Source organism: Panthera onca, chromosome B2 (genome assembly GCF_046562875.1).
Source record: "Panthera onca isolate mPanOnc1 chromosome B2, mPanOnc1 haplotype 2, whole genome shotgun sequence".
NCBI lineage: Eukaryota > Metazoa > Chordata > Mammalia > Carnivora > Felidae > Panthera > Panthera onca.
In genome coordinates this window covers 51,074,074-51,101,682 of record NC_138343.1, presented here as the reverse complement: position 1 = coordinate 51,101,682, position 27,609 = coordinate 51,074,074, and the positions used below count along the sequence as shown (strand labels likewise).

Here is a 27,609-nt window from a genome sequence, read left to right as displayed (position 1 = left end):
GTTACTGGCACTTGGTTCTGTCACTTTTGTCTAATTTGCTCAGATCCTCTAGTTCATCCTGACCCATCCCTCATCAGCCCAGCTAAATGGAAGAAGGGCTATTCTCAAATGCTTTGCAGCACCATCAAACAAAAGTGGAACAACAAGGTTAAATACTTCAGGACATCAACTATTTGTGTGTAATGATACTTTGATCAAGCACCTTCACAAACAAAATACATGTTAGGTAAATACAGAACTGACTGCATCACGGCACCTTAAAAGCAGTTGAGCACTTATGCTTGGTCTGCTGCTGTCCACCTTCTTTCTGTGGCTACCTCTGCAACTACATTAGGGGGTAACTGTGCCCCCTAAACACAAAAATCCTAAATCAGGTAGAAACTTCTAAACTGCTTATTCATCTCTTTCTTCACTGTCTGGTTGACTCTTAACTTATCACATCTGTCTGGAAACTCCCCTGTCTTGTCAGTTATTCAACACGGACCATCCTTTGAAATCTACAGCTTCCTGTTAGGTGTTACAGATCTGTTCATATTTTCTCCAGAAAGATAAAAAGGTAGGAGCTATAAATTAATCTGCCTTTTAAAACATTTACATATTTAGTAATAATGCTTTGGGAAACACAACCCATAATAAGTGAATAAAAGCAAGAGACATGTGCTGCATAATCCCAGTTTTGTGAAACTGGTAATAAAAGGGGGAAAAAGATAAATAAAATACATTAAAAACATTATTGATGCTCATTCCTCAGTAGTAAGATAAAACACTTTTATACTGGGGAGAAAGAACCGTGATTTTAGAGTCTCACCAACCTGGGATCAAATACCAGTTCTGCTACTCACTAGCCATGTGCCCAAGAAAAATTTTTTAATCTGAGACTCACTTTTTTTTGATTGAGATATAACGGGTGTATAACCATATTCAAGTTTCAGGTGTAGAGCATAATTCAGTATTTATATATATTGTGAAATGATTACCACGGTAAGTCTATTTAACATCCGTCACCAGATATACTTACAAAATTTCTTCTTGTTATGAGAACTTTTAAGATCTACTCTCTTAACAGGGCATCTGGGTGGCTCAGTTGGTTAAGCGTCTGACTCTTGATTTTGGCTCAGGCCATGATCTCGTGGTTCGTGGGTGCAAGCCCCGTGTTGGGCTCCGTGCTGATGGTGCGGAGCCTCCTTGGGATTCTGTCTCCTTCTCTCTGCCTCTCTCTCAAAAATTAATAAACACTTAAATATTAAAAATAAAGATATACTCTCTTAGCAACTTTTAAATATGCAGTACAGGATTACTACCTGTAGTAAATGTGCTATATATTACATTCCCATGGTTTATTTATGAGACTCAGTTGTCTCATCTGTAAAAAGAGGATACTAGGGTACTGCTTGGAGAAGATTTGATGATTCAATGAGATATTATATGAGAATATACACATGAAGTGCTTAGCCTACTGGTAGTCCAGAACAGGCACCCAATAAATAAAGATTCACACAGTTCTCTTGGTTTTCCAATAATGTGTCTTTGTGTTTGACTATTATTTAATTCTCAACAATGAACATGTGCTTTAAACAACATAAGCTACAAAAGAAATGATCCTAGTGATTCATTTCTCTACCCTTTTCAAGGTGCTTTTCTTCATCTTCTTAGGGCAAACGTAATTCATTTTACCAAGAGCAGGAGGAAGGAAGGAAGGAAGGAAGGAAGGAAGGAAGGAAGGAAGGAAAAGACAGAAAGAAAGAAAGAAAGAAAGAAAGAAAGAAAGAAAGAAAGAAAGAAAGGAAGGAAGAGAGAAATTGAAGACCCACTGAACTAGTGCTACTTGGTGTTCCAAAAATTTCAAAGAGGGCAAATTCGCTGGCTGCTGGAGGCATAGCTTCATATAGCGTAACACCAAAGAGATGATCCTCTGTGGGTTAATCAGGTAAGAGTCTTCTAGTTGCCAGCTCAGTGACAATGTGTTTGGAGAAGATCAGGCTGTGAAAGCATGTGCCATGCTAAGAAAATTCACATGGGACCAAGTGATCAGCCATGCTAAAGGAACTAGGTACTAAAGGCAACTGGTCAGCCTATCTGTCACCTCTCTTCAATGTTCATATCAGAGAATTAAATGCCCATGACAGTGTTTTGGTGAATATTCATAATCTGAGAAAAGAATGGAATGATCTTAACCATCCCATGGATAAAAAAGAAGGCTACACTTGCTTCCAAGGGACGTTCGTGTTGTCTAATCTCTTTTCTTTCTAAGGTAAAATCCTATGCAGTCTTAGTTTTTGGCTTTCCTTGTTCTACACTTCTAGCAAGGCACCAATCTTATGAGATTGTGATCTTTTATCAAAACAGCACAATTACGTTAGAAGTGTGACATAATAGCTTATTGCGAAAGCCACACATCTTTCATTAGATGATGTTCCATTTCCAGCCTTAGAAGATTTACAAAACACCTCCTCTCTGGGTAGGCCAATTTTAGAAGTGATTGGATTCATTCACTATGTAGATTTTTAGGAGTTTAAATGTCTTAATGATTTTTCCCTGTTTTTATCTCTGAATCCAGGGAGAACCTAGTCCCAGTATTGTCTATATACTTTCTCTAACCCAGACAAAAAGTAATAGGCCTACCTTTATCATTTTCTAGATGCTCCAAAAATAGTTAGAAGTGCCACTCTGCTGAGTTTCTTATTTCAGTCCCACAACTAAGTACAAGTACAGTTTGGGACACAGCACTTCTTCAAGGCTCCGTTTCCTCATCATTCATTCTGCGATGCTTCTGCCCACCTCCCAGGAGTAGCGTGTGAATTAGACAAAACACAGGGGTGACGAGGTGGCACAATGGCTGGGCGTGGCACCTGGTGTGTAGATGGCGCCTCAGGCAGGAACCCCCCTCACCCACATCACTCCAGCCTCCAAACCCGTGGTGTCCTCGCCCCTGCCCTTCATTCTTTTTTTTTTTTTAATTTTTTTTTAACGTTTATTCATTTTTGAGACAGACAGAGACAGAGCATGAATGGGGGAAGGTCAGAGAGAGAGAGGAGGTCAGAGGGAGACACAGAATCTGAAACAGGCTCCAAGCTCTGAGCTGTCAGCACAGAGCCTGACACGGGGCTTGAACTCATGGACCGCGAGATCATGACCTGAGCCGAAGTCGGACGCCCAACCGACTGAGCCACCCAGGCGCCCCCCCTGCCCTTCATTCTTAATCTCACAGTGCTAGCTCAGATCTCCATGACCCAATATGAGGATGATGACAGGATTAGTTATGGCAGCTAATGCTGAGTGTTCATTATGCACAAGGCACTGTTCTAAGCACAGCCTCTTTTGAGGGTCACATCTCTATGAAGTCAGGGCTATTGTATCTCCATTTTACAGATGAAGAAACTGAGGCACAGGGAGGTTAAGCAGCTTGTCCAAGATGGTGATCCCTAGCTTGAAAACTGTTAATGATCCCATATTGCCTAGAGCAAGAGCTTCAAACATTCCTCAAATATAAAATTCTAATTTTCAAAATATATTTTAGTTTCTAAAAATTCAAATTAGAAAACATTATGCATACTTGCACAGATTTTATGCCAATGATTAGCATCCATGGCTATCAATCCTGTTCATCTATTCCTGGGTTTAAAATTTTTTGTGCCGAAATGGGAAGGAAAGCTACCTTGTCCTCTACTGACATGTATCTAAATTTCCCATAAATGTGTCACTCACTGGAAGGTTGTGACAGTGCAACATAATCGTGTGTGTGTGTGTGTGTGTGTGTGTGTGTGTTTGTTTACGAGGCCTGCATGTGACCAGTGACATAAAACCAAACAATGGCAGCATTCAATTATTTGCCATTTGTGGTAGATGATGCTAGTGTTTACCAACAGCCAGGTTTCTCTTCCTGTACAAATATCTAACAGCATTTCCAAGCTCCTTTCAGTTAAGTTGGGGGCATAAAATTAGCCAGTAGAACATGGATGGAAATGATGTACAGCATTTCTTGACATGATCCACACAAACTGCCCACATACAATCCCCCAATGTCTTCCCCTCCCACGAGGACCTTGGAAGCTATTAGTTGAGTGAAGATGTAACATCTTAAGAAGAAGCCCGGATCCTTGACTGTGTAGAGCCTCTCACCACCCGTTTCCCCATTCTCTGTCTCCCCCTGACTCCCACATCCCTCCCCCCGAACTGGACTGTAAGTCGAGCACTAATAAAGTTCTTCAATGTGTTGAGGACTTGAGATTTTGGCTTTTTTTTTTTTTTTTTAAATCAATAGTCAGTCTATCTTGACTACTACACGTTTTTTTTTTTTTTTTAAATCAATAGTCAGTCTATCTTGACTACTACACGGAGCTTAGCATTTCACCTGGCAGAACAAATCCTTTACAACACAGCAGTAATCAGCTGTACAATAATGAGAAAGAATCCGATGACAACTCATATAGTTTCAGTTGTTATTCTTCTGTACTGGGTGCTTCTTTGATTTTTGATAAATATAAAAATTTTCAGTGAATATCTAAAAGACAAGCGCTGAGATATTTGCATTTTAAGGATATTTCTGACTCTGTAAATCCATAACAAACATTTGAAAAAAATCTCCAACAAGTAACAATAAACACTCAGCTGAGGAATACACTTACTAACTCCCTCCAAATTTACAACTAAAATATGAGAATTTCTAAAGACTGCCTGATTTCAATTTCAAACCAAAAGAACACATTCTTCCTTCAAGCTTCTTTCAAATCAGTTACAGTTACTGACACTCCTCTGCTGGCCCCAGCACTTTATTTATACAACAGCGTAACAGATGTTATGTGCAGTTCTTCACATATGTTTGTTGTGCCTGTAGATTTACTTCCTTAAGGGATGGAAGAATAAGGCAAAGAGCCTTAGATAAATACAGTAGGTGCTCAATAAATTTTACTTGAAGTAATTACGGGCTATAGTTAATAACTGTAAACATTAAAAAAAAAAAAAAAAAAGAGGCCAGGGTCCAAGCCTTTTTTCAAACTGCAAAATAATTCAGAATCATAATTCATTATTAGCTTTGCACAGATACCTCAGGTTGGAGACTTATTCAACACTTATAAAGCTAATTTAAAAACCAAATGATTTCTATATATAATCCTCAAGCTGCAGCTCCTCATTCACTTTCTCCTTCTTGGATCCTCCACCCCTTTCTAAGTTGTGTCTCTTCCAGCTTAATAAGCTCAGAGCACCGTTTGCATTCAGAGCAGAGTGTAGCTGTCACCATCCTGACACAGAGATGCCACCCGGCCTTTAGCTGCCCAGAGGCTCAGCGTCACTTGGCTCAAGGCACATTCACATGGCAAAGTAAGTGGCCTCAAAATCAAGATCAAAATGCAATCACTTTCAGAGCTGGAAACTGTCAAAGCCATGCCTACATATATTGCTTAATTAAAAAGTGAACAGAAACTGTCATCCCACATGTTGGAGTTTTGTTTTATTTCAGAAGAAACCATTTTTTTAAAACAATTATTTTTGCTTCTCTAACTCTGCCTTAGCTCTATGTAAATCTACCATTGTTTTTGGAAAATGTGGCATCTAACACAGAGCATAGCATTTGAAGACCGAGTGAATGAAATGAAGTGGGCAGGGGACGAGGGAGGAAGGTAGACAAAGAATTCAAAGAACCTGGAACTAACCAAACAGCTTGTTGACCTAAAAAGTATATTCAGAGGTGTTGTTCTCAAATGCAAAGGTTATCATCTCTATTATAAACCTGCTAATAAAAAAAAAAAAGTCAAGAGACAAAGTTACATAAACCTACAACTTACTCAGGAGAATCACAACTTTTCTGGTAACCAGAAATTAAGCTATATTACCATAATAAATAGCAATAGTTTACTCTTCTATACATTCTGGAAAAGGAAGTACAAGGCAGGCAACCTAAGGAAACCCTTCGAGATGAGAGCAAAAAGGATTCAGATATTCTGGAGAAAAGTTAAGGGGAAAAAAATGCAAAAAGTGTCAATATGGCCGTCAAAAGGGATCTATAGTATCAAAGTTTAGTTTCTGTAGATTATCTGAATAAGAAAATACATAATATTCAGATTTTATTTCACTAATGAAATCACTGTACAGCAGATCTCTGTAATGGTTCATATATAATGTAAAAAGCAAGCTCAGATTTTATTTTAAGGTAGCTAATACTGAAGGAGAAATGCTAAAAATTTGTCTGCAGCAATACTGGATACTTTGAAGATACATGGTCATGAAGTTCTAAGCTTGTCTTTGTACTCTAAAAACATATATGCTGAAAATACATTTAAAGATGTGCCTGCCCTTTGGTAGTTAATATATGGTTTTCAGAGCTGTTTCTATTGATCAGAATTATTATGCAACCCTTTTGAAATTGCTCTATCTGAAGCAGATATGGAGTAACTAACGTAAGACTGTCAGTGTCCTGGTTTATTTACCTAAATTGGCATTTAAAAATGTCTGCCTGGTTTTAAAAACCAATCCACACTACAAAGTGAAACTACTGGTCTGAGGATATGTAAAATTATGCACTACAAATTCTGAAAGAGTGCCAAAAACATTTGGAGCAAAGGCAATGTTCTAAGAATTTCCCTTCTGATTTAACAATGTGTAACATTAAACTGTCATGGATTTTCAGTTTTATTTGCTAAAATATCACTGATGTTTCTATATCATCCAAAGGGGGGGGGGCTATTTGAAAAGTTGGTTTCACCTTTTTCTGTGTTTTAAATGGTTTCTATATATCTTCACATTTCAACAATGCTCCCGGGGTGGGGGGAGAAAAACTATTTGTAGCATGCTAAGGTGACTAGAAATCTCACATAAGCCTAACTTCTTTCCACCTCTGCTTTAAAAATAATTGTTATTATCTGGAATTAAAACATGAGAAATAGGCAATTCTATTTTTTTTCTGTATTAACCCTTCTTCCTAACAAAAGCAAAGGGACAAGCTAAGACAGAGAAAGGGCTCAAGACAGGAAAGTCACAGTTCTTACAAAGGTAAAACAGCAAGCTCTGGTTTGGAAAGTGACCAGCTCTCCAGACACAAGGTAGAGTGGCCCATGGGGCCTCTCTTCGTGGGATGTCACTGGGGCCTGTATGAAGTCCAGCCACTGGAGCAGGTAACAGAGCTAATGAGAGAGCACTAAACTTAGGCACGAATTAGGCAGTGAGAAAAGAGAGAACAATGGCTTGAATGTGGCTAGTCTGAAGTCTGCATGGGTAGAAACTGGCCTCTGCCACACTTGGGGTGTGGGTATATGTAGTTATTACCAAAAAAAAGGCTAACTGTTCACAATTAAGTAGCAAGACTTTGAGGCACACTGGATGTATTGCTTGCCAGAAAGAGCTTTTTTCAGGGCATACTCAGAAGCACCAAGGCTTGGTGTTATACAAGGTCATTTCAGGAGGCTTCAAAACGGGCTTTGGATTTCATTACACAAACCCACAGCCACAGACCACAGACACTGATCGGCTTCTTGTGGCTGGACACAGGACAACTGACCCATGCATTTCAGCAAAGTCTGGCCTCTGGACTCTGTGGGACGAAGGCCGTACTGGTAGACAGGTTGTCTATCTGCTCACTCTGAAGTCTTGTCCTGGTGATCGTGACGATTTGTACTAAAACTATCCTTTAGGTTTTTGTTAACTCAAGTCTGCGAAGTACTTAGGCAGGGTGTGCGGACGCTGGCCATGTTTTTCTGTGTGCCCCAGAGTGAAATAAACCCATGGGTTCTTTGGTCTGAAATGCTCATACTAATCAGTGGGACCCCTCAATGCCAGCCATCCCTGTCCACCTTCACAATGATGGCCATACTAGTAGAGCACCTGTGTTCTTTGGAATTTACCTCATTCTGTTAAATCACCTCTTCAAATCTGAGATTTATTTCTAAAGGAAGCCAACTTCTTTAAGTCACTATCATGGATAGAAACTAATAACCCCGCATACAGCAGATAAGTGTGATGATAAATATAACATAGTGTTACTAAGTTCTACAGAAGGCAATCCAATGGGGCGCCTGGGTGGCGCAGTCGGTTAAGCGTCCGACTTCAGCTCAGGTCACGATCTCGCGGTCTGTGAGTTCGAGCCCCACGTCAGGCTCTGGGCTGATGGCTCGGAGCCTGGAGCCTGTTTCCGATTCTGTGTCTCCCTCTCTCTCTGCCCCTCCCCTGTTCATGCTCTGTCTCTCTCTGTCCCAAAAATAAATAAAAAACGTTGAAAAAAAAAAATTAAAAAAAAAATAAAAAAAAAAGAAGGCAATCCAAAAGGAATATTGTTTTTTTGCAAAAATGCTAACTTTCTCACCATGACTCAATATTAGAAACTGCTGTTATGTGGCACCACTTAAAATCATCCCTAGCAGTACCAGTGGTATATGCCTTACACTTGGGGAAAAAATGAACTAAATGGATAATGATATAGTACTGTGATGTAAGTCAAATAACAGCACAGGCTATAAAATTCAAGTGACTAACCCTTCAAGCAGGATTCGTGATGCATTAACAAAGTCGGCCTGAGATTCCTGGATAGCAAGATAGTACCATGGGGTAATACCTTTTCTTACATATCTAGAGGTCGTGTCCCTCCAACAACTAAGGATCAGTGAGCACAGGAAACAGACATGAAGCATTTTACCACAGAAAACTGCTTCAGACCTTAAATCAGGGCCGTGATGTAAGCCCTGGAATCAGGGCTTTCTTTAGGCATTGTAACACCATATTCAGATACCAATTTTATACACTCCAATCATCCTTTAATCTACAGTCAGAGGAAACACCTAGTTTCTTTTACCCCCAGTTTATTTTAGTTATTGCCTGACTAAAAAAATAATCCACTGTTAGGACATGAGAAATGTGTCACTTTCCTCGCCTCTCACCGGGTTTGTATGGAAGCAGTGCCTCGTCCCTACTCCTTCACAGGACACGGCCAAACACTGTCCATAGCCAGGTGTTGAGCAACAGAGCCAGGGCTCCCACCCAGAGTCCTGCCTGCCAACCACATCCAGCCATTTCGGGGGCAAAACTGTGCTCATCCTAAGCCTCTCTCTCCTTTTACTCCAGAACAGGTCTCCACAGCCTATATATAACCTACAAGCACCACTCTTCCTTCCTAAGCTCACTCTTCTCATTTCTAACACAATACACAATCCCCTGGACTTTGTGCCTGAAATGCCAGAGAACAAAGCCACAAAATCAGGGTTTAGAGGTCTTGGCAGTACTTGGCATAGGACACATGCCTATAAAAACTTCTCTCCTCCTCATTTATAGATTTTTCTGGAGACAAACACAAAACTTGTCTTCTCTTCCTCACTTGAGCTAAGGAACACCAGAACACGTCTAATTTTGCTCCTGGACTGAAAGGCCAACTCGAGCTTAGGTCAGTAACAGCATCTTAGCTTTTCACCAGTAGTATCTTGAAGGTTTCCCACCTTCCATGCGAGAAGGTGCAGAGCCCGTGGAACCTGAGCATAGTGACGCTCATAACCACAGGAAGCTGCTGAAGGAATGTTAGTAGTGAGCTTGTGGATCCTGCTACTCAGCATGTTCAGGGGATCAGCAGGGCTGGCAGCCCCTGGGGACTTCCAGCAATGCAGCATGTCAAGCCCCGGTCCAGCCCTACTGCATCAGAATCTGCAGGTTAACAAAACCTACTGCATGCTGAAGTTTGACAAGCACTGAACCAAAGACTTGTGGGGTCTGATACCAACACCCTGCCTTCCTCCATGGTCCGGTAATGCTCTCTGGAAAATCAGGAACTGAGGAAGCCAGTAAAGGTCCTACCGTGACACAGAGAGCTCTCGCTGTGGACCTGCTACAATTCAGGGACTAGGGAAGGACTAAAAGGAACAGTCTCTCTGATCATGGAGGGCAGCCTCAGCCAGAGCCACAGAATACTAGAGGCTCCACCAGGCCTCCAGATGTAAGCAAACCCTTACAAATGCCTGTATCCATACAAAGTAGGGGTTTTCACACGGCCTCTCAGGCTAGAGACTTCACAACCTTTATTTACCTACTCAGTTGCCTAGGAAATTCATTGTGATTTAATCTGCAAAAAAAAAAAAAAAAAGAGAGAGAGGGAACAGTGAGATTTGCCTGACCTGGAAATAGCTTAAGACCCATGTTCCTGTTGGTTAAACTAAATATGACCTTGTTCTGTTCTGTCATCTCTGTTTTTCTCACAACCTCAAAGAAAGCCTGGAACCCTGCCTGCCATCCTCCTCCACACTGTCCATCACGCCCACACATGCGCGCGCACACACACACACACCCATGCTACTGAGCCAGAGCAAGGCTCTGCCCATAGGGGAAGGGGGAGGTTAACTCCCCTCAGCACTTTTTTAATGTCTATTTATTTATTTTGAGGGAGACTGTATGTGTGCACATTAGCTGTGGGAAAGGGGCACAGAGAGAGGGAGAAAGAATCCCAAATAGGCTCCACGTTATCAGCGCAGAGTCCGACACGGGGCTTAAACCTACAAACCATGAGATCAGGGCCTGAGCCAAAACCAAGAGTCAGATGCTTAACTGACTGAGCTACCCAGGCGCCCCTCCCCTCAGCATTTCCAAATAAGCCTGATAAGGTGACAGCATCTGCAGGATCCTTCACAAAACTCCCAACACCTGCAGAAGGAAAGGAAACTTCATTCTGCGTCCTGACACTGACTTCCATAAAAGTCTAGTTTCTTTCATCAATATGCTGGAAGGTATAAAGGGACACATGGGAGGAAGCATGTGGCCCTTCTTTCTAGCTAAGAATGGAAAGAAACTGCAGATGTGAAAGTGGTAGAACTTTTCTAATGCCAATTTCAAAATTGCTCTTTTATTTCTTCAGATTGTGTGATTTCAGTGACCACTTTCCTAAGTCACTGCTTCCTTATAGAATTAATTGCCAGCGATTCTTCATAACATATAATTTCTGAGACAAGGGATAGCAGTTTCAATTATATATACTTTATTGAATTTTTAAAAATTTTTTAATGTTTATTTACTTTTGAGAGAGACAGAGACAGAATGCGAGCGGGTCAAGGGCAGAGAGAGAGGGAGACACAGAGTCCAAGGCAGGCTCCAGGCTCCAAGCTGTCAGCACAGAGCCCGACACGGGGCTTGAATTCACGAGCTCTGAGATCATGACCTGAGCCGAAATCAGATGCTCAACCAACTGAGCCACCCAGGTGCCCCTAATTTTTTTTTTAATGTTTATTCACTTTTGAGAGAGAGAGAGTGAGCAGGAGCGAGGCAGAAGAGGGAGACACAGAATCTGAAGCTGGCTGCAGGCTCTGTGCTGACAGCTCAGAGCCCCACACGGGGCTCAAACCCACAAACTGTGGGATCTTGACCTGAGTCCATGTCGGACACTCAACGGACTGAGCTACCCAGGTGCCCCTCAATTCTATATACTTTAGATCAATGTGATATAGGATATATATATGGCCTCAGATGCCCGCCCCATGCCACACTCAGGTGTAAGGGGAGCTGTATCTGTGCCGAGGGGTGGGGTCAAGCTTTGCACTACTTGCCACCCCTGTCTCCGGGGAGCCAAACATCAGGGTGTCCTGTGACCTACAGCTTGTAGTTTATACTTGGCCTAAAAAGATGAGCTGGAGCAACCATTCCTCACTTAGAAATGTGTCATTGGCAAACAGATGCACAGCAGGGTCAGAAGCCAAAAAGTGCAAGGCAAGGCACCACAACAACTTGGGCCTGGAGGGGCCAGTTCCAAGAGAGCAGGTCAGCAGGGAGGGAAGAACAGAGCAGCTACCAACAGAAGCAGACACACCATAAGACAGAGGCCATGAAACTCCAAACATAGTGTCCGATGCCAGCTCCGTGCCAATGCTTTTGGAATGTTAGCTCCACCCCCATCCTTAAAATCCAATACCCTTTACCTAAGCAGATTTGGGTCCTCTGCAACCCAATCAGCCAGTCCAAAAGATAAGATTTTTTCACTTTTTCCATTACCTTCAAGATAAGAAATAATTCTCAAGAAAAATAAAAGTAGAGTCTATGTCAAGAACATATGGCCTGGGCTAAAGACAGTTTCCAATTCATGGGATCTGATAGATGCCAAAAATTTAACAGCTGTTAAAAGTAGGGGGCAAAATCGTTTTTTCTTCACATTTTCAATTAAGCTTTGATTACACTGCTGTCTTATGACAATGACCCACCAAAATGTTCTGTACCTGAGCCTTGTGGTTTCTGTGGAAGACACGAGAATGAAAGATCCAGATCTGAGGCTCGCTGAGGAGAAACTTGAAGGGAAAGGATCATCATTTGTATAAATAATTCAGAGCACGCCGGGACCTATCCTGAGGAAGTTACACCAGAGTCTTTGCAAGAACTGAATTCCATCACTAAAGACAGGACCACTGGGAGCTGCCACTTGAACTCAAAGTAATTAATCATGTCTGCTGTCACTGGCAGGGGCTCCGGCCCACTCCACGAGTGCTGTCGGGGCTACAATCCACAAGGTTAAACCAGGGTATCCACTTAAAAGTGAAAGGTTAAACGGGATAGAGATATCCTACTGGAATGTTCAAGAAAAAGGAAGCACTTCATCATTCCAGTGAAACCTGGTAATCAAAATAAATTCACAAAAGATACCACACAAACCCCAGTGTGCAGAATCATCAGTGGCCTAATTAGGAATAATCAATCTCACGACGATGCCTGGACAGCGAGCTGCTCTGTTCACTGCAGGGAGACAGATTCTCACAGGAGCACAGCCGGACAAACCAACCTTCCCCCCGCCCCGCCCTTCCCCCTCACCTCAGCAGCCTCTGAGCACTGGGCGAATGACCGCACCAACAGCTCTCAGTGTCACACTCGGTAAAATGAGGGGGCTGGGTATTATGACTGCCCAGTCCACTCTCCGGCTCTCTGAATCAGGCTGAACCTACTTTGAGAAAATCATCATCTAAAAATTGTGTTATTACACATTTTCGGTAAATACCCGTAAGCTGACTAAACTATTCAGTAATGGCATTAATTTCATCCCCAAATTTACACAGAGCTTTTCCATAACCACCGGAAAAAGCAACTCCAACAGCATTTATCCAGCTACATTTACTAAAAATTGCCCCCAGCACCAGAAGAGACAAATGGACAATTCAAGTGGAATCTTTTTCTTACCATTCCGAGACACATCAAGTTCCACCAGCTGCATGAAGTTTGCTATTTCTGGAGGGAGCCGCTGAATTTCATTATCACTAAGTCCAAGCTTTCGTAATTTGACTAGCTGGAAAAATTGCTGAAAGACAAAATAGTTTTGCATGGGTCTCACATATATTTGCAATGTACACTTTCTGCCCCATATGAAATTTAAAACACTATGTCTTTTAAAAATTAATGAGCATTGTACCAACGTCAACTTCTTGACTTTGATATTTAAGTAATAGTCATATAATAGTCATGTAGTCCACCACTGGGATAAACTGGGTACAAAGACATCTCTGTACTCTTTTCACAACTTCCTATCAATCTACAATTATCTGAAAAGTTTTTAAAAATGAGTAAGTAGCTCACTGAGAATGGTAATTACTCCTTTAAACTATCCAGTGGGTGGTCACACTTTCTACTTATAGAAAATGATATTCAATCTGTGTTAAGTAAATTTATGTAAAAATTAGAATAAAATATTTTAAAAGACATTTTTAATAGAAATTACTGTGCATCAGAAAGTATATAAATATCCCACAAATGTGCAAAGGGAACAAATTGTTTTTTGACCAATCGAAAGCAAAGTATGCGTACTTCCATTAACCAGGGCATACTGAGGACACGCCTCCCCCCGCCCCTGCCCCACACCCTTTAAAACTGTACTAAAATGACACTAAAACAATTTATACAAAATGGATATAAATATAAAAATATGAAATAAATGCATGAAGACAATTAAAAATGGGAAAGGACAAGAAGCAAACTAGACATGCCACAAAATCCTTAAAGTCAGAAAACAGATGAACCAATGGGAACTAACAAAAGAATCCAAACAACGCTGAAATCCAACCCTGTGGAGTAAGGAGTCAATAGGAAATTAGGTCCAGGTGACCTCTGAAGGAAGGAGAACTGGTTGAAAATTTATATAAAGAACAGTTAGGTCCCCACATCCTCTTCTCTACCCTGCATAGCCAGGCAGGAGACCGGAAATTTCCCTCTAAAAGAGTTGACTCTAAGCACAGCTGAGGGCAGGGTGAGGCACTCTACTAAAAACAGAAGGACTGAGTCAAAGCCCTGTGAGATTCCACCCCCTTCCCGAAGCCAGGCTCCCAGGCAGAAGAACAGACCCTACAGACACGAATTACAGTACAGTACAGAGAATCCCCAGATTACAAGCCCACCCATGCACAAAGAGCTTCCAACTATCTTCCCTCCCCCCTGCCCCACCCCGCAAGTGTCTGAATCAATCAACCTTTCTTTCTTTCTTTCCTTCTTTCTTTCTTTTCTTTCTTTATTCTTTTATTCCTTCCTTTCTTTCATGTCTGTGTGTGTGTGTGTGGGGGGGTGTTTGTTTTAGTTTTTTGTTGTTGTTTTTTGGTTTGTTTGTTTTGAGACATAGAGAGCACAAGCAGGGGAGGGGGCAGAGAAAAAGAGAGATAATCTTAAGTAGGCTCCATATTCAGTGTGGAGCCTGATGCAGGGCTCTATCCCATGACCCTGGGCTCATGACCTGAGCCGAAATCAAGAGTCTGACGGTTGGGGCGCCTGGGTGGCTCAGTGGTTGAGCATCTGACTTCAGATCAAGCCATGATCTCATGGTACGTGAGTTCGAGCCCTGCATCAGGCTCTGTGTTGACTGACAGCCCAGAACCTGGATAGTGCTTCGGATTCTTTGTCTCCCTCTCTCTCTGCCCCTACCCTGCTCATGCACGCTCTCTCTCTCTCTCTCTCTCTCTCTAATAATAAATAAATAAATAAATCTTTAAAAAAAAAATCTGACACTCAACCAAATGAGCCACACAAGCACCCCCAGCAACCCCAGATCTGTCATGCAACCCCAGATCTGTCATGCAACCCCAGATCTGTCATTTCAACAAAACCAAGGTTTTCTGGACACTTGAGGAAAGCCCCTAATGCAAGAGAGTACCCATGTCAACCAAAAAATATAATTAATACCCTCAGAGAAATAAGAGAAAATGAAGCAACATGATACCATAAAAAGCAAGCTTCGAAGAAGCTATGTTTTTAGAAATTAAAAAATATGTAACATTAATAAAAGAAATGAAAAAATAAAGTTAACAAGATCCCTCAGAAAGTAGAATAAAAAGACTATGAGACAGAGAAATGAGACAGGAAAATTCAAGGACTGGTCTACAAGGTATGACATCCAACTAACAGGTATTCCAAAGGAAAATACAGGGGACTGCATCTTCCGGTTAGGATAAGTCCACCATATGGCCAATAAAATGAATGCCAGAGACATGGAAGAATACCAGGAAATATAAAACTTCAGAATGCCAGAAACAAGAAGATTCCAAAAGCTTCCAGAGACCAGGAGGTGGGGGGTGGGGGTCTAACAAAGAATTGGGAATCAGAAAGGGGATGGACTCCACAGCAGCCTTGAAAGTAAGAAGGTCATGGAGCAATGCCTTCAAAATTCCAAGAAAACATTATTCCCAGCCTAAAATTACATCAAGTATGATGACAAAATAAAGACATTTTTATACATGCATGGTCTCAAAAAAAAATGCCTCTTCCTTGCACCTCAGGAACCCATTAAATGTGAGCATAAATCTCAAAGGAGGAGGATCGGAGATCCAGAAATCAGAGAATCAACAAAACAGGGAGAAACAAAAGAAATTCCCAGAAATGAAGAGTGAAGAGACTTCTAAGATGTCAGCTGAGCAGCTGGCCCTGAGAGCGATTGGTCCACACTGCAGACAACAGGGAGGTTCACAGAAGAAAGATTTGGGGGCGGGGGGGGGGGGGGGGGGGGGGGAGGGATCAAGATCTTCAAGATCAAGAAGATTTGTTTGTCCATAAGTTAGAAACATAGAAAACAAAGTAAGCAAAAAAACAAAAAATACAAAGTATTCTTATATATTCATAATATAAATTTAAGACTCAGTTATGAACAATAGTTGGTCATAATGTTTTAATATCCACATATTGATAAAAGCAAAATTTACGTTATGTCAATATTGAGAGGATAGAGAAGAAACAGGAAGTACTAAAGCCACACCTTCCATAGAAAGAAATCAAAAGGTAACTACAAAGTGAAAAAAAAAATCAAATTAAAAGCAAGCTTAGCAGTGTTGGGGCATACATCAGTGGAAGAGCCAGGAGCTGGGGTTTCTCAAGAGTCAGAAACTGGGGTGGGGACAGGAGGTGCAAGGGGCTACTGTTCTTCACTGTCACATTATGAATGAAGCTCACTGGATTTAAAAAAAAAAACTATTTGCATATAGTGCTTTGCTAAAAATATAAATTACATTTACAAAGGAAAAAGTCTCTATTAAGATTACAGGCTTCTCCAAGTGATAATTTTGAAGAATGCTACTATTTAATAAGCTTCAGGGACTATATACTTCTGTAATCAAAAAGAAGGCACTGTCATTTGGAAAGCAATTGGGCAATACATAGAACATAAGTTTTCAAGTCCACTGACATAATAACGATACTTTGGAGCATCTGTCCTTGTAACACACAGTAACTGAAAATAAGAAAAACGAGCTACAAGGCACAGTATGTCTTTGCATTATTATCAGTGAAAAGGAAAAACTGGAAAACATATATGTAAAATAAGGGAAATGATCAGCATGTTATTAAATAATTCAATATTGAGTAAGAGACCTAAATAATTACTAAAAAGGCCATATAACTTGAAAAAGATTTACAATGCAGATATAATTTTAAAAGAAAAAATTGCAGGTACACTGTAAAAAAGCACGTGTGCATGCTGACAGGAAGGAAACACAAGAAAAAAAGTTATTTTAGGTGATAAGGAAAATGCACAACTTTAAATTATTTAACAAAAAATGCAAGATATTTTTAAATAAAATAAACTATGAATCTCAGCAAATGGACACTACTACCAATTAGCTGTACCTGATAATGAAAGTGCTCAATGAAAGAACTAATCCTGTGGACTTCTTTAATCATACAGTTGAGATTTAATTTCTTAAAGGAAAGGTATTGAAATTTCTTTATACTGGTTGTACGAAAGCATTAGCTGACACAAAAGCCATTCAAAAGAGTCACATATTTGAATAATTGAGCTTATGCCAATTGTTCAAAGAGTCTGACAGTTTCATAATGCATCAATGTGTTTACTCAAGCATGAAAAGCTCACTTTATTCTCCAGGAAAGATAGAACCGCAAAAGCACAAAACCATCACCAATCCCATACATTCAGGAACCATTCAGAAATAATACAAGAAATCAAGTCACTAAGGTACTCAGATCTGCAAGTGAATAATAAGTTCATTTTACATCTGTGGAAACAACAGCCTACAAGTCCCCACATCTAGTGTAAATCATAACAGCAGACAAATTTAAGTTTTGTTCTGCATATTAAAAGCATCCTCAAAGAGAGCCTGTCACAAACACCACTTTATTCAACTTGGGATGTACAAACCAGACGTAAAAACAACCCCATCTGACAGGATCCCAAAATGAAAACAGTATTTCCTAAATCCTCCCCTCATTACCCAGATGGGATCTTAATTTGGCATCCAAATGCTTTAAATTAACTATTTTCTTATAAGACCAACACCATGCCACTAAGATTTTATTAAATCCTCAAGTTTTCTACTTCCTCAGATAGTCTGGGGAAAAAACCCACCAAGCTATAAGCCCTTCTGCCTTCTCTTGACATTAGCCAGGGCACATGCAGAACAATTCATGTCGCTGTCTTGGCAGGGTGCTGCAGCACAGAGCGATCATGTGACACAACACACAGACACCATTCTTCAACTATATACCATGTCTGATTACAGCACACTGGCCCACTTTGGAGGACACTGTGTACAATTACACGCAAAGGAACCCAAACTGCCTTGGCTTGTTATGCCACACCACAGCCTTCTTATAGCCACCCTTGTTTTCAGTAGATGCAGAGTCTCTAATTTGGCTGAACAGCATGTTTCCTTTTCCCATTCCCCATTTTGACAAGATTCTTTTTCCTTCTCTTTTGGCAGAGTGTTGGTACCTCCCTTCCTCTTAGAAAGGGACATGGGAAATCTTAGTCCCAAAACAGCTATGTCCTTTTTAATTAGTATATGGCCAAGGATCAGTCAATTGTTCCCCCACTGCCTAAACTTCTCCTCCCCAGGGTAAACATAAAACATTGTTACAGAGTCACCTGGAGGACAACAACATAAAGAATGTTATTAAACTCCAGGGGGGTACCTGGGTGGCTCAGTGGGTTAAGCGTCCTGACTTTTGGTTTCAGCTCAGGTCATGATCTCATGGTTCATGAGTTCAAGCCCCACATCAGGCTCTGAGCTGACAGTGCTGAGCCTGCTTGGAATTCTCTCTCTCGCTCTCTCTCTGCCCCTTCCCCACTGGTACTATCTCTGTCTCTCTCAAAATAAATACAGAAACTTAAAAAAAAAGTCATTAAACTCCCGAAAAACTGTTTGACTCCAGCTATAATGACACCAAATTGATTCAAAGATTTCCCTCCCAGGTTCACTCTAACCCTTCAACTAAACGGTGGCCCCTTTTCATGCCCACGTAACTCTCATCACATCCCTACTCCTGTCCCCTTTGATCTGAACTGTCTTTTTGGCCAATCCTCTTGATAAAGATATGGTGAAGATATGGTAAAGGTTATGATACAGGACATAGTTGACCCTTGAACAACAACACAAGGTTTGAACTGCATTTTTTTCCCAATAAACACAGTACACCATTATAAATGTACTTTCTCTTCCTTATGATTTCTTAATAACAATTTTCTCTAGTTTACTTTATTCTAAGAATATAGTATATAATACATACAACATACCAAATACATGTTAACCGGCTGTTTATGTTATCAGTAAGTCCCCCGGCCAACAGGAGGCTATTAGTAGTGGAGTTTTGGGAGAGTCAAAGTTATATGCAGATTTCTGACTGTCGGTGAGGGTAAGAGGTAGCACCCACAACCCCCACGTTGTTCAAGGGTCAACTGTCTATCTGGCATCATCTGGCAATGTTCTTTTCTATGAGATTTATAAAAAGTGACTGTAACTTTATTACTCAGAAATTCTATTTCTATATCTATTTTCAAAAAACTCTCATATTATTCCAGAATACATAAAAGAATGTGTTTGACAGAATTATTTGTAATTGCCCAAAACTATAAATAACTCAAATACCCATCAACAGTAGATCTAACAGAAGTATATTCTTATAATGAAATTCTACATAGCAATGAAAGTGAAAGCTAACTGTTAAGTCATTACAGGAAAGAATCTTAGAAATAATATTCAGCAAATGAAGCTAGACACAAAAGAATGCATACTATATTATTCCACTTACATGAAGATGAAAAGTCAAAAAAATTACACTATTTTGTTTAGAGATGCACACAGAGGTGGTAACATCTATAAAGAAAAGCTAAGAAGAGATTCTTATGAAATCAGGCTAGTGGCCACCTATAGGTGTAAGGGAGAAGATTGTGATCAGAAAGGGCATCCAACAGGCTTCTGGAGTCTAAGTAATGCTAAATGTCTCAACCTGAGTGGCAGATACAAATGTTCATTCTATAATTTGTTATAAGCTGTACATTTACAAACCTTATGCACTTGGCTATATATCTTTTTTATTTTACAAAAAGAATAGTTTTACTTATTTAAGAGGAAAGAGACAGAGGGCACGTGCATGAGCACACAAGGAGAGGGGCAGAGAGACAGAGGGGAAGAGAGAATCTCAAGCAGGCTTCATACTGTCAGCACAGAGCCCCACACAGGGTCAACCTCACAAATCGTGAGATCATGACCTGAGCTGAAATCAAGTGTCGAATGCTTAACCAACTACGCCACTCAGACACCCCTACAATAAGAATAGTTTTTAAAGTTGTAAACTACTTATTAATCAGGAAGGAAGATACTAGACAACTAACACCAAGGGCATCAAATTCTTTTAACTCCTCATAGTTAATGTTCATTAAAAGCAATGACATTATATCCAGAGGAGAGGAGAAATAAAATGATGATAGTGATCAAAATGACATTAGAAATGATAATGCGTTAGCCAATATGATAGAGCAATCAACCTCTCTTAAGGGATTCTCTGTGCTTGGCAGTAAGTTAAGGACTTTACATGGGTTACATTCTTTAATCATCTCAACGTTGCCACAATGCTGATACCTATATGTACCAGTTAACTTTTGCTGTCTAACAAACCACTGCAAATTCCAAAACATTTTTTTTTCAATTTCTCACATTCTGTGGGGTGGCTGGGCAGTTCCTCTGCTGCTGTCATCTGAGCTCACTCATGCAACTACAGTCGGCCGGAGGGTCAAAAAGGCTGCAGGATCCACTGTGGCCTGACTCTGATGGTCTGGCAATTACTCTATCAGCTAGAGCCCCACTGTTCTGCACACGGCCTCTGTCCTCTCCCTGATGACAAAGTGGCTTCCTACATAAAGCTCTCCAAGTCGAATTCAAAAGGGGCAAAGAAAGATGCTGCAAGGACTCTTGGGACCTAGACCTTAAAATCTGCATGCTGTTGTTTTTGCCAGGGGGTTGGAGAATTAATCTGTACCTGTAGATGGAAGGAGTGGCAAAAACCTTGAAAAGAGGCATGGGATGGGCGAAATCTGGTAGAGTAAGTGGTCTACCACAAAATATGTAGAACGCTCAGGTATGCCACAGAAAAACATATAAAACTGAATAGATTATCCTAGAAAATTCTATGCTTGATCACAGAGTAATGATGTTCCTAAAGAAAATTTAAACAGAAAATATAACAATATAGTGCACCAACTTTGGCTAAGATAGGATTTTTATACATGAGAAAGTTACAGATAAAGGAAAAAGTCCAAGAAGTATTCACAGAATAAGTTGTCTAAAGCAGAGAATTCAAATAATCATACGTCACATCTAGAATTTGAATTTGAAAGAGTTTTAGCAAATACTCAAAAATAAGAACTTCTGATAAGTGTTAATAAGACTTTTTTTTTTTTTTTTTTTTGGTAAACAGGTATAGAACAGGAAGGTCCCTAGCACTGTGTTCCCTTGTGGAAAAAAAAAAAAAAAAAGTATCAAACGATTAAAGGGCTCTTTCTAGTTCTAAAAGTTATAGGATTGCACTTCAAAATACTTTCAGTGTACCTTAAGAAAAATGAAAATCCTATTAGCACACAATACAATAAGCATGAGGTTAAAAATGCATAAAATTACAAAAAGTAGATTAGTGGTTGCCAAGGAAATGGTGAGTGACTGCTAATGGGTATGGGGTTTCCCTTGGGGTGAGAAGAACATTCTAAAACTAATTGTGGTAACGGCTGCATAACTCTGAATATACTAAAAACCATCGGATCGTGTACTTTCAATGGGTAAATTATATGCCATATGAGTTATACCTCAGTCAAGACATCAAACCATTCCTGAGGCTGGCAGATACCAATGAGGAAGGAATCCCTTTTGGTGATAACAGACAAAGCGAGGGACACCCAGGCACCTTTATTTACTTGAATCCTTATAGGTACCAGTAAGGTAAAGCTTTTGATCTCAGTTAACTGATGAGGAAACTGAGGTTTCAGTCACATTTTGTTGCTTCACTAATGCTGCTGCCAGTTAATAACATTCTTTAAGGAAAATTCTGAAGCACAATCGTGTTGGAGGCTCACAGAGTAATAAAACGCTCAGGTTAACTGGCAAACGGAAAACATTTGTGAAACTATATTCTAATTAGCTACGTAAAACAGGGAAAGGGGGAGTTTAGGCTACAAAAGGGATAACAGAGTAAAACTGTGCCAATGCTGCATTTCATCTTGATTAATGAGTTGAAAGGGAAATGGAAGAGCACGCTAATGAAACCAGCAAGTAAGAGTACATAAGTGGTGTCGCTGCCCCTTAGATCCAGGCCAAAAGAGTAGACATAAAAGGAAAGTAATCTAGACAGATAAGAAAATGAGTCAACTTCTAGAGGATCATGGGCAGAGAGAGGTAACTCCAGATAAAGCCTTCGGCAAGGGGAAGGCTGACAAAGACAGGGAAAGCAGTAGACAGAAATCTGAAACAAGTATATAATATGATATAGCAAAAGGGCATATAAAGAAAAAAGGCTCAGTCTAGTTTGGGGGCACAGGGGAAGGTTTCACCAAGCACCAGGACAGTCCTGGTAAATTTCAAAACAGGCTAACAATACTGTCTATTCAACTGGCAATTCAATTTTTTTAAACCATTTTCAGATAAACATAGAATGGAATTCAAAAGAGACTCACAAATACATAAGAATTTGAAACACTGATTCACAAAATTTAATGCTGCTATCCATGCACTGCTGCATGAGCCAGGTAAGAGATAAGAAATATGAAAGGACTGAGACCGGCATTGGGTTCTCTGCTGACAGCTCAGAGCCTGGAGCCTGTTTTAGATTCTGTGTCTCTCTCTCTCTCTCTCTCTGCCCTCCCCTGTTCACACTCTGTCTCTCTTTGTCTCTGTCTCTCAAAAATAAATAAATGTTAAAAAAAATTTTAAAAACCAAAAACATCATGATATAATATTTTATATAATATTTTACATGTACAAAATAAATTATGTAACATGTATTTAAATTGTAAAGCAAAATAATAAAATAAACACCTGAAAATCCAAAAAGAAAAAAAAGAAATACGAAAGGAGATAAAGGTTCAACTCCTCAATAAAACTAACCACTTCCTCTATAATCTGAAGCAGGAAGAAACATATTTCTTGTCCAAATAAATGAAACAGATCACAGGAAAAAAGTCTCCTGTTCTAAAATATAATTTTTTAATTGGTTCGTGATTCAGCAGCACAGGTACTCTTTCTTTATGCAACAAAGAAAAGGGTGTGGGCTCTTGCCATTACAGGGCCCTAAAAGGTCATGAGTAAAACAAATTTCACAGAAGCAAATTAGTTCCCCACTGAGTGTTAGCACGTATACTTGAGCATTTATAACAAAGATGTTTACATTTACTTTGCTTAAAATATTTCTCTATCCAATTTTTCTGTCTTCTGGGCTCTGCTAATAATTTCATCCTCTATCATTTGTTAATATATTTGCACATTTTCGAGGTGCTTTTATACATTATCAAGCTACCACCAATAATGAACCCTGACAAAGATATTTATGCCCTAAGGGTATACCCTACACCCTCAACAACAGGTGTGAATCACTTTGAAAATCAAAATTTTACTTACTGTGCTATGATTAGTAGATAAGGCTTGCAGTGGTATTTAAAATGATTAGAAGAAAAACTTTTATTAAAATTAAAATGTATTCGGTGCTTGCTGCAGCAGCACATATACTAAAAGTAACATAAATTAGGACAGCATTCATTACTTTACTGAGAACCTGAGTGAGGGGACAAGCCAAGGACATGAGCTGATGGCACAGATGGAGAACTGACAAGACTTGGATTGAGCAGGACTGGCTCAGCACAGAGAAGGGTCAAATATGACAAAGTGAAAAAAAAAAATCAACCTGAAACACCACAGGGGAAGGATTTAACATGGGATCATAAATTCAAGCAATGAATAATTATATGGCCATTAAAAATCTTGCTTCTCTTTTGGGACTACACTAAAATCAAAAGCTTTTGCACAGCAAAGGAAATCATCAAAAAAACAAAAAGGCAACCTACTGAATGGGCGAAGATATTTACAAAGATGTATCCAATAAAGAGGTGATATCCCAAATACAGAAAGAACTTATACAATTCAACACACACATACATACACACACACACACAAACACACACACACAATCTGATTGAAAAATGGGCAGATGACCTGAGTGGACATTTTTCCAAAGAAGATATCAATAAGGCCAACAGTCACATGAAAAGATGCTCAACATCACTAATCATCAGGGAAATGCAAATCAAAACCACAATGAGATATCATCCCACACCAGTAAGAATGGCTAGTATCAAAAAGACATGAAACAACAAGTTGGTGAGGATATGGAAAAAAAAGGAACCTTTGTGCAGTGTTTTTTGCAGCCACTGTGGAAACCAGTGTGGAGGTTCCTCAAAAGATTAAAAATATAAATACCATATAATGCAGTAATTTTACTACTGGGTATTTACCCAAAGCAAATAAAAACACTAATATGAAAAAAAATCTGCACCCCTATGTTTACTGCAGCATCATTTACAATACCCAAGACATGGAACCAACCTAAGCGTCTATCGGTAGTTGAACAGATAAATAAGATGTTGTACATACACCCATACACACACACACACACACACACACACACACACACACAGGAATATTACTCAGCCACAAAAAAAAGAATGAGATCTTGTCATGTGCAAGAAGCACATGCAACATTGTCAGGTGCAATACCTGGAGGGTATTATGCTAAGTGAAATAAGTCAACAAAGACAAATACCAGATGATTTCACTTATACGTAGAATCTAGAATACAAAACAAACAAAAAACCAGACTCTTAAATTCAGAAAAGAAACTGGTAGTTGTCAGAAGAAGGGAGGCAGGAAGGGGCAGGGTGAAAGAGATAAAGGGGATTAAGAGGTACAAACTTCCAGTTAAAAAATAAATAATTCACAGGGATGAAAAGTACAGCATATAGGGAATATAGTCAATAATACTGTAATAATGTATGGTGACAGTTGGTGACCACACTTACTATGGTGAGCACCGAGTAATGCACAGAATTGTCAAATCAGTATGTTGTACACCTGAAACTAATATAATATTGTATGTTAATTATACTTCAATAAAAAAATGTAAAAGTCATGTTTCTGAGGAATATCTAAAAATATAAACACACATGTTCTAGGGTTATCAAAAAAGAATCAAAATTGCATAAACAGTATAATCTCTATTTTGCTTGTATGTAATAGGAATTTTAGGGAAAAAACTACTTTAAAAAGGTAAATCTTATGGGGAAAAAGAAGAATTTAATTGAAATGATTTGGGATCATTCAACCTTTGGGTGCTGATGTTTTACACCACAGAAAGCCAAAAATTCTACTTATCTAAAGGAAGAGTTGTTTTTCCTTCAACTGTATCTTCAAGCAAAACTTGCAACCAGTTTACATATCAAAAAAATTCTTCCAAAAGAAGTCAAACAGATGTTCACTTGAGTTTATTAAAAGTGGTCTTATATTTTGGCACAGGATGTTCAACAAGGTGAAATTTTTCACATATTGTACTCAGGAAAACATTACATGGCTCAAATGGAATAAAACTTCGTTTAGTGGAAAGTGTCTCTTGGATTCAACACAATTTATCCAAGCTAACAGCATTAATAAGTACCGTGTATATATACATATATACAGCCACTGTGTGTGTGTATATATACCCATATGTGTATATGTATGTATACATACATGCATATATACATATATGTGTACATATACACACATATGTATATATGTATACATATGCACATATATGTACATACACATGGTACTTAACACATATATGTATATATATGTATAATATATGTATGCATATACACACACACAATGTGCCTATTTTATGCAGAGTTTTGAAGTGGAGAAAAAGATGTTCAAACAAGATGTAGCTCTTACTCTCAAGGAACATCCAGGAGCTGACACAAAATATGTGGACTACAAGGGAGCAAGTGAAAATCATAATAAACGAGGAACAAAATGCTATGAAAAGAAAATAAATGCCTCCTGTCATGTTATGCCCCTACAGGTTAAATTTTTTTAAAGTCAATTAAGCTGTTTTATGATCAGGCACACAACACCATTCATAAGAATGGATTATTCAGAGAAATTATGTTAGGAATACTGTTACTGAATTTTCTCAGGAAATACACCAGCATGTGGATCAACAATCAGTTCTTCTGAACTAACAGGCTCAGCTAAGAATAAAGATGGGCAACACTGATGCGTCCCTGTCTTTGGAAGAATAAGATACCTTGGACTGCCTATTAGTTAATGTTTTTCGTCTCCTGAAGCAATAAATGGATACCTCCCTAGCCAAGGTTTGACCTTTTTGGATAGCAAGCAACAAATGGGGGAATTCAGTTACTGCCACAGCACTTAAAAAAATTAATCTGAGTTATCAGAGTCCGATCATTCAAGAATGGCCCATAAACTTCTAGGGCAACATTTAACGGCACTTTTAGTGTGTACTAATTGTAAGTAAAGGGGAAAGAGAAGAACTGTGTCTCTTATTCTCAGTAATGCTGAAGATGACCAAACTGTTTTAAACCATTATCAGGAGACCTTGAAGGGTTGGAGGAAGGACCTCGCTAACCACTTAGTACGTACGGCATTTTGGGGTATTGCAGCCGCGAACCCGTCTCTAACAAACTGCTGCATGGCTTAAGCGGTAGCCCTGCAGTGGCAGTCATGATGTTACTATATTTATTTTGGAGACCTGGTTTCAAGGAACTGCCAAGGTACTTTTCCAAAAGAGGCGGGAGTGCATCATCAAGCAGTAGACTCTAGCAAACACTGAAAGAACAAATAATCCAAGCATCAGATGCATACTTACTGAAGTCTCACATGACTCCAAACAATTTAAATGTGCAACCTGATCTTTGCATAGGCTAAAAAGTCACTGCTGGCCCTAACCAGATATTCGGCATTTAGAAATAGAAGGATCACTGCAGAATTTAGCAGTGGGGAAGGGCTTGATTTGCCCCAAAGCATTTTCTACATATTCTGAATACACATGAGCTACGACATACATTTTGACTTTTCTAAAATCACATTTTAAGATTAAAATTAAGTAATTTTAGTATAAAAGTGTCTCTCCCCCTGATACGCTTACATTGCTAAGTGTTTATAGCTCCTGTAAGAGCAGCTTTCCATCTTTAAGATAAGTCCTCTCTCTGATTTAAATTTCTCACACATACTAAATTCACACTATTTCCTACTGGCTGACCAAAACAGTGGTGAGAAGCAAGATGGAAAAAACTGAGAGTAGATTCCCTAGCAACTCGCAAACAGTCAAGCAAAAACAAAACAGAGCTCATGCTGATCGCTATATTTTAGCCCCACAAACTGAACTAAATATTAAATTCTAATATTAATCCAGATGAAGAACCACAAACACAAGGCCTAATTTTGAAAACTTTCTGAATTGCCCCACTGTTTAAGGAACAAGAGAAACCATTAGTGTCCAAAAGAGTCTGTTCAATTCCCATAGTCTGCAGTTACATCTGATTAAATGTGGAAGTCTAACAAGTCTGCTTTCTTTGTGATGAGGGAAAGGCACAGCTCTCAGGGGTACATCTTTGAGCCACTCTTTCTGACATTCCTTAAATTTTACTTTTACTATTTACCAGCAACTTATTAGGTAAGCGGCCAAACTGACATCCTTAGCACTCATTTAATGTAAGAATATACATCTCAATTTAAAAAAAAAAAAAAAAAAAAAAAGAAGGGTACCTGGGTGGCTCAGTCGGTTAAGCGTCTGACTCTTGGTTTTGGATCAGGTGATGATCTCACAGTTCATGAGTTTGTCCCGCATCGCACTCTGCACTGGCAGCCTGCTAGG

At 39.5% G+C, this 27,609-nt stretch overlaps 1 protein-coding gene across 3 annotated transcripts in view; it reads right to left on the bottom strand.

Moving 5' to 3' along the window:
• Nucleotides 1–27,609, bottom strand: part of LRRC1 (leucine rich repeat containing 1) — a 133,924-nt gene that overhangs the window by 69,369 nt on the left and 36,946 nt on the right. For 2 of the 3 annotated variants that reach the window (XM_060615767.2, XM_060615769.3), the window contains exon 2: nt 13,117–13,234. In XM_060615767.2, the coding sequence (XP_060471750.1) occupies nt 13,117–13,234 (118 nt within the window). Of the gene's footprint in view, nt 1–13,116; nt 13,235–26,375; nt 26,562–27,609 lie in introns of all 3 variants that reach the window. The other variant, XM_060615768.2, reaches the window with a different exon arrangement.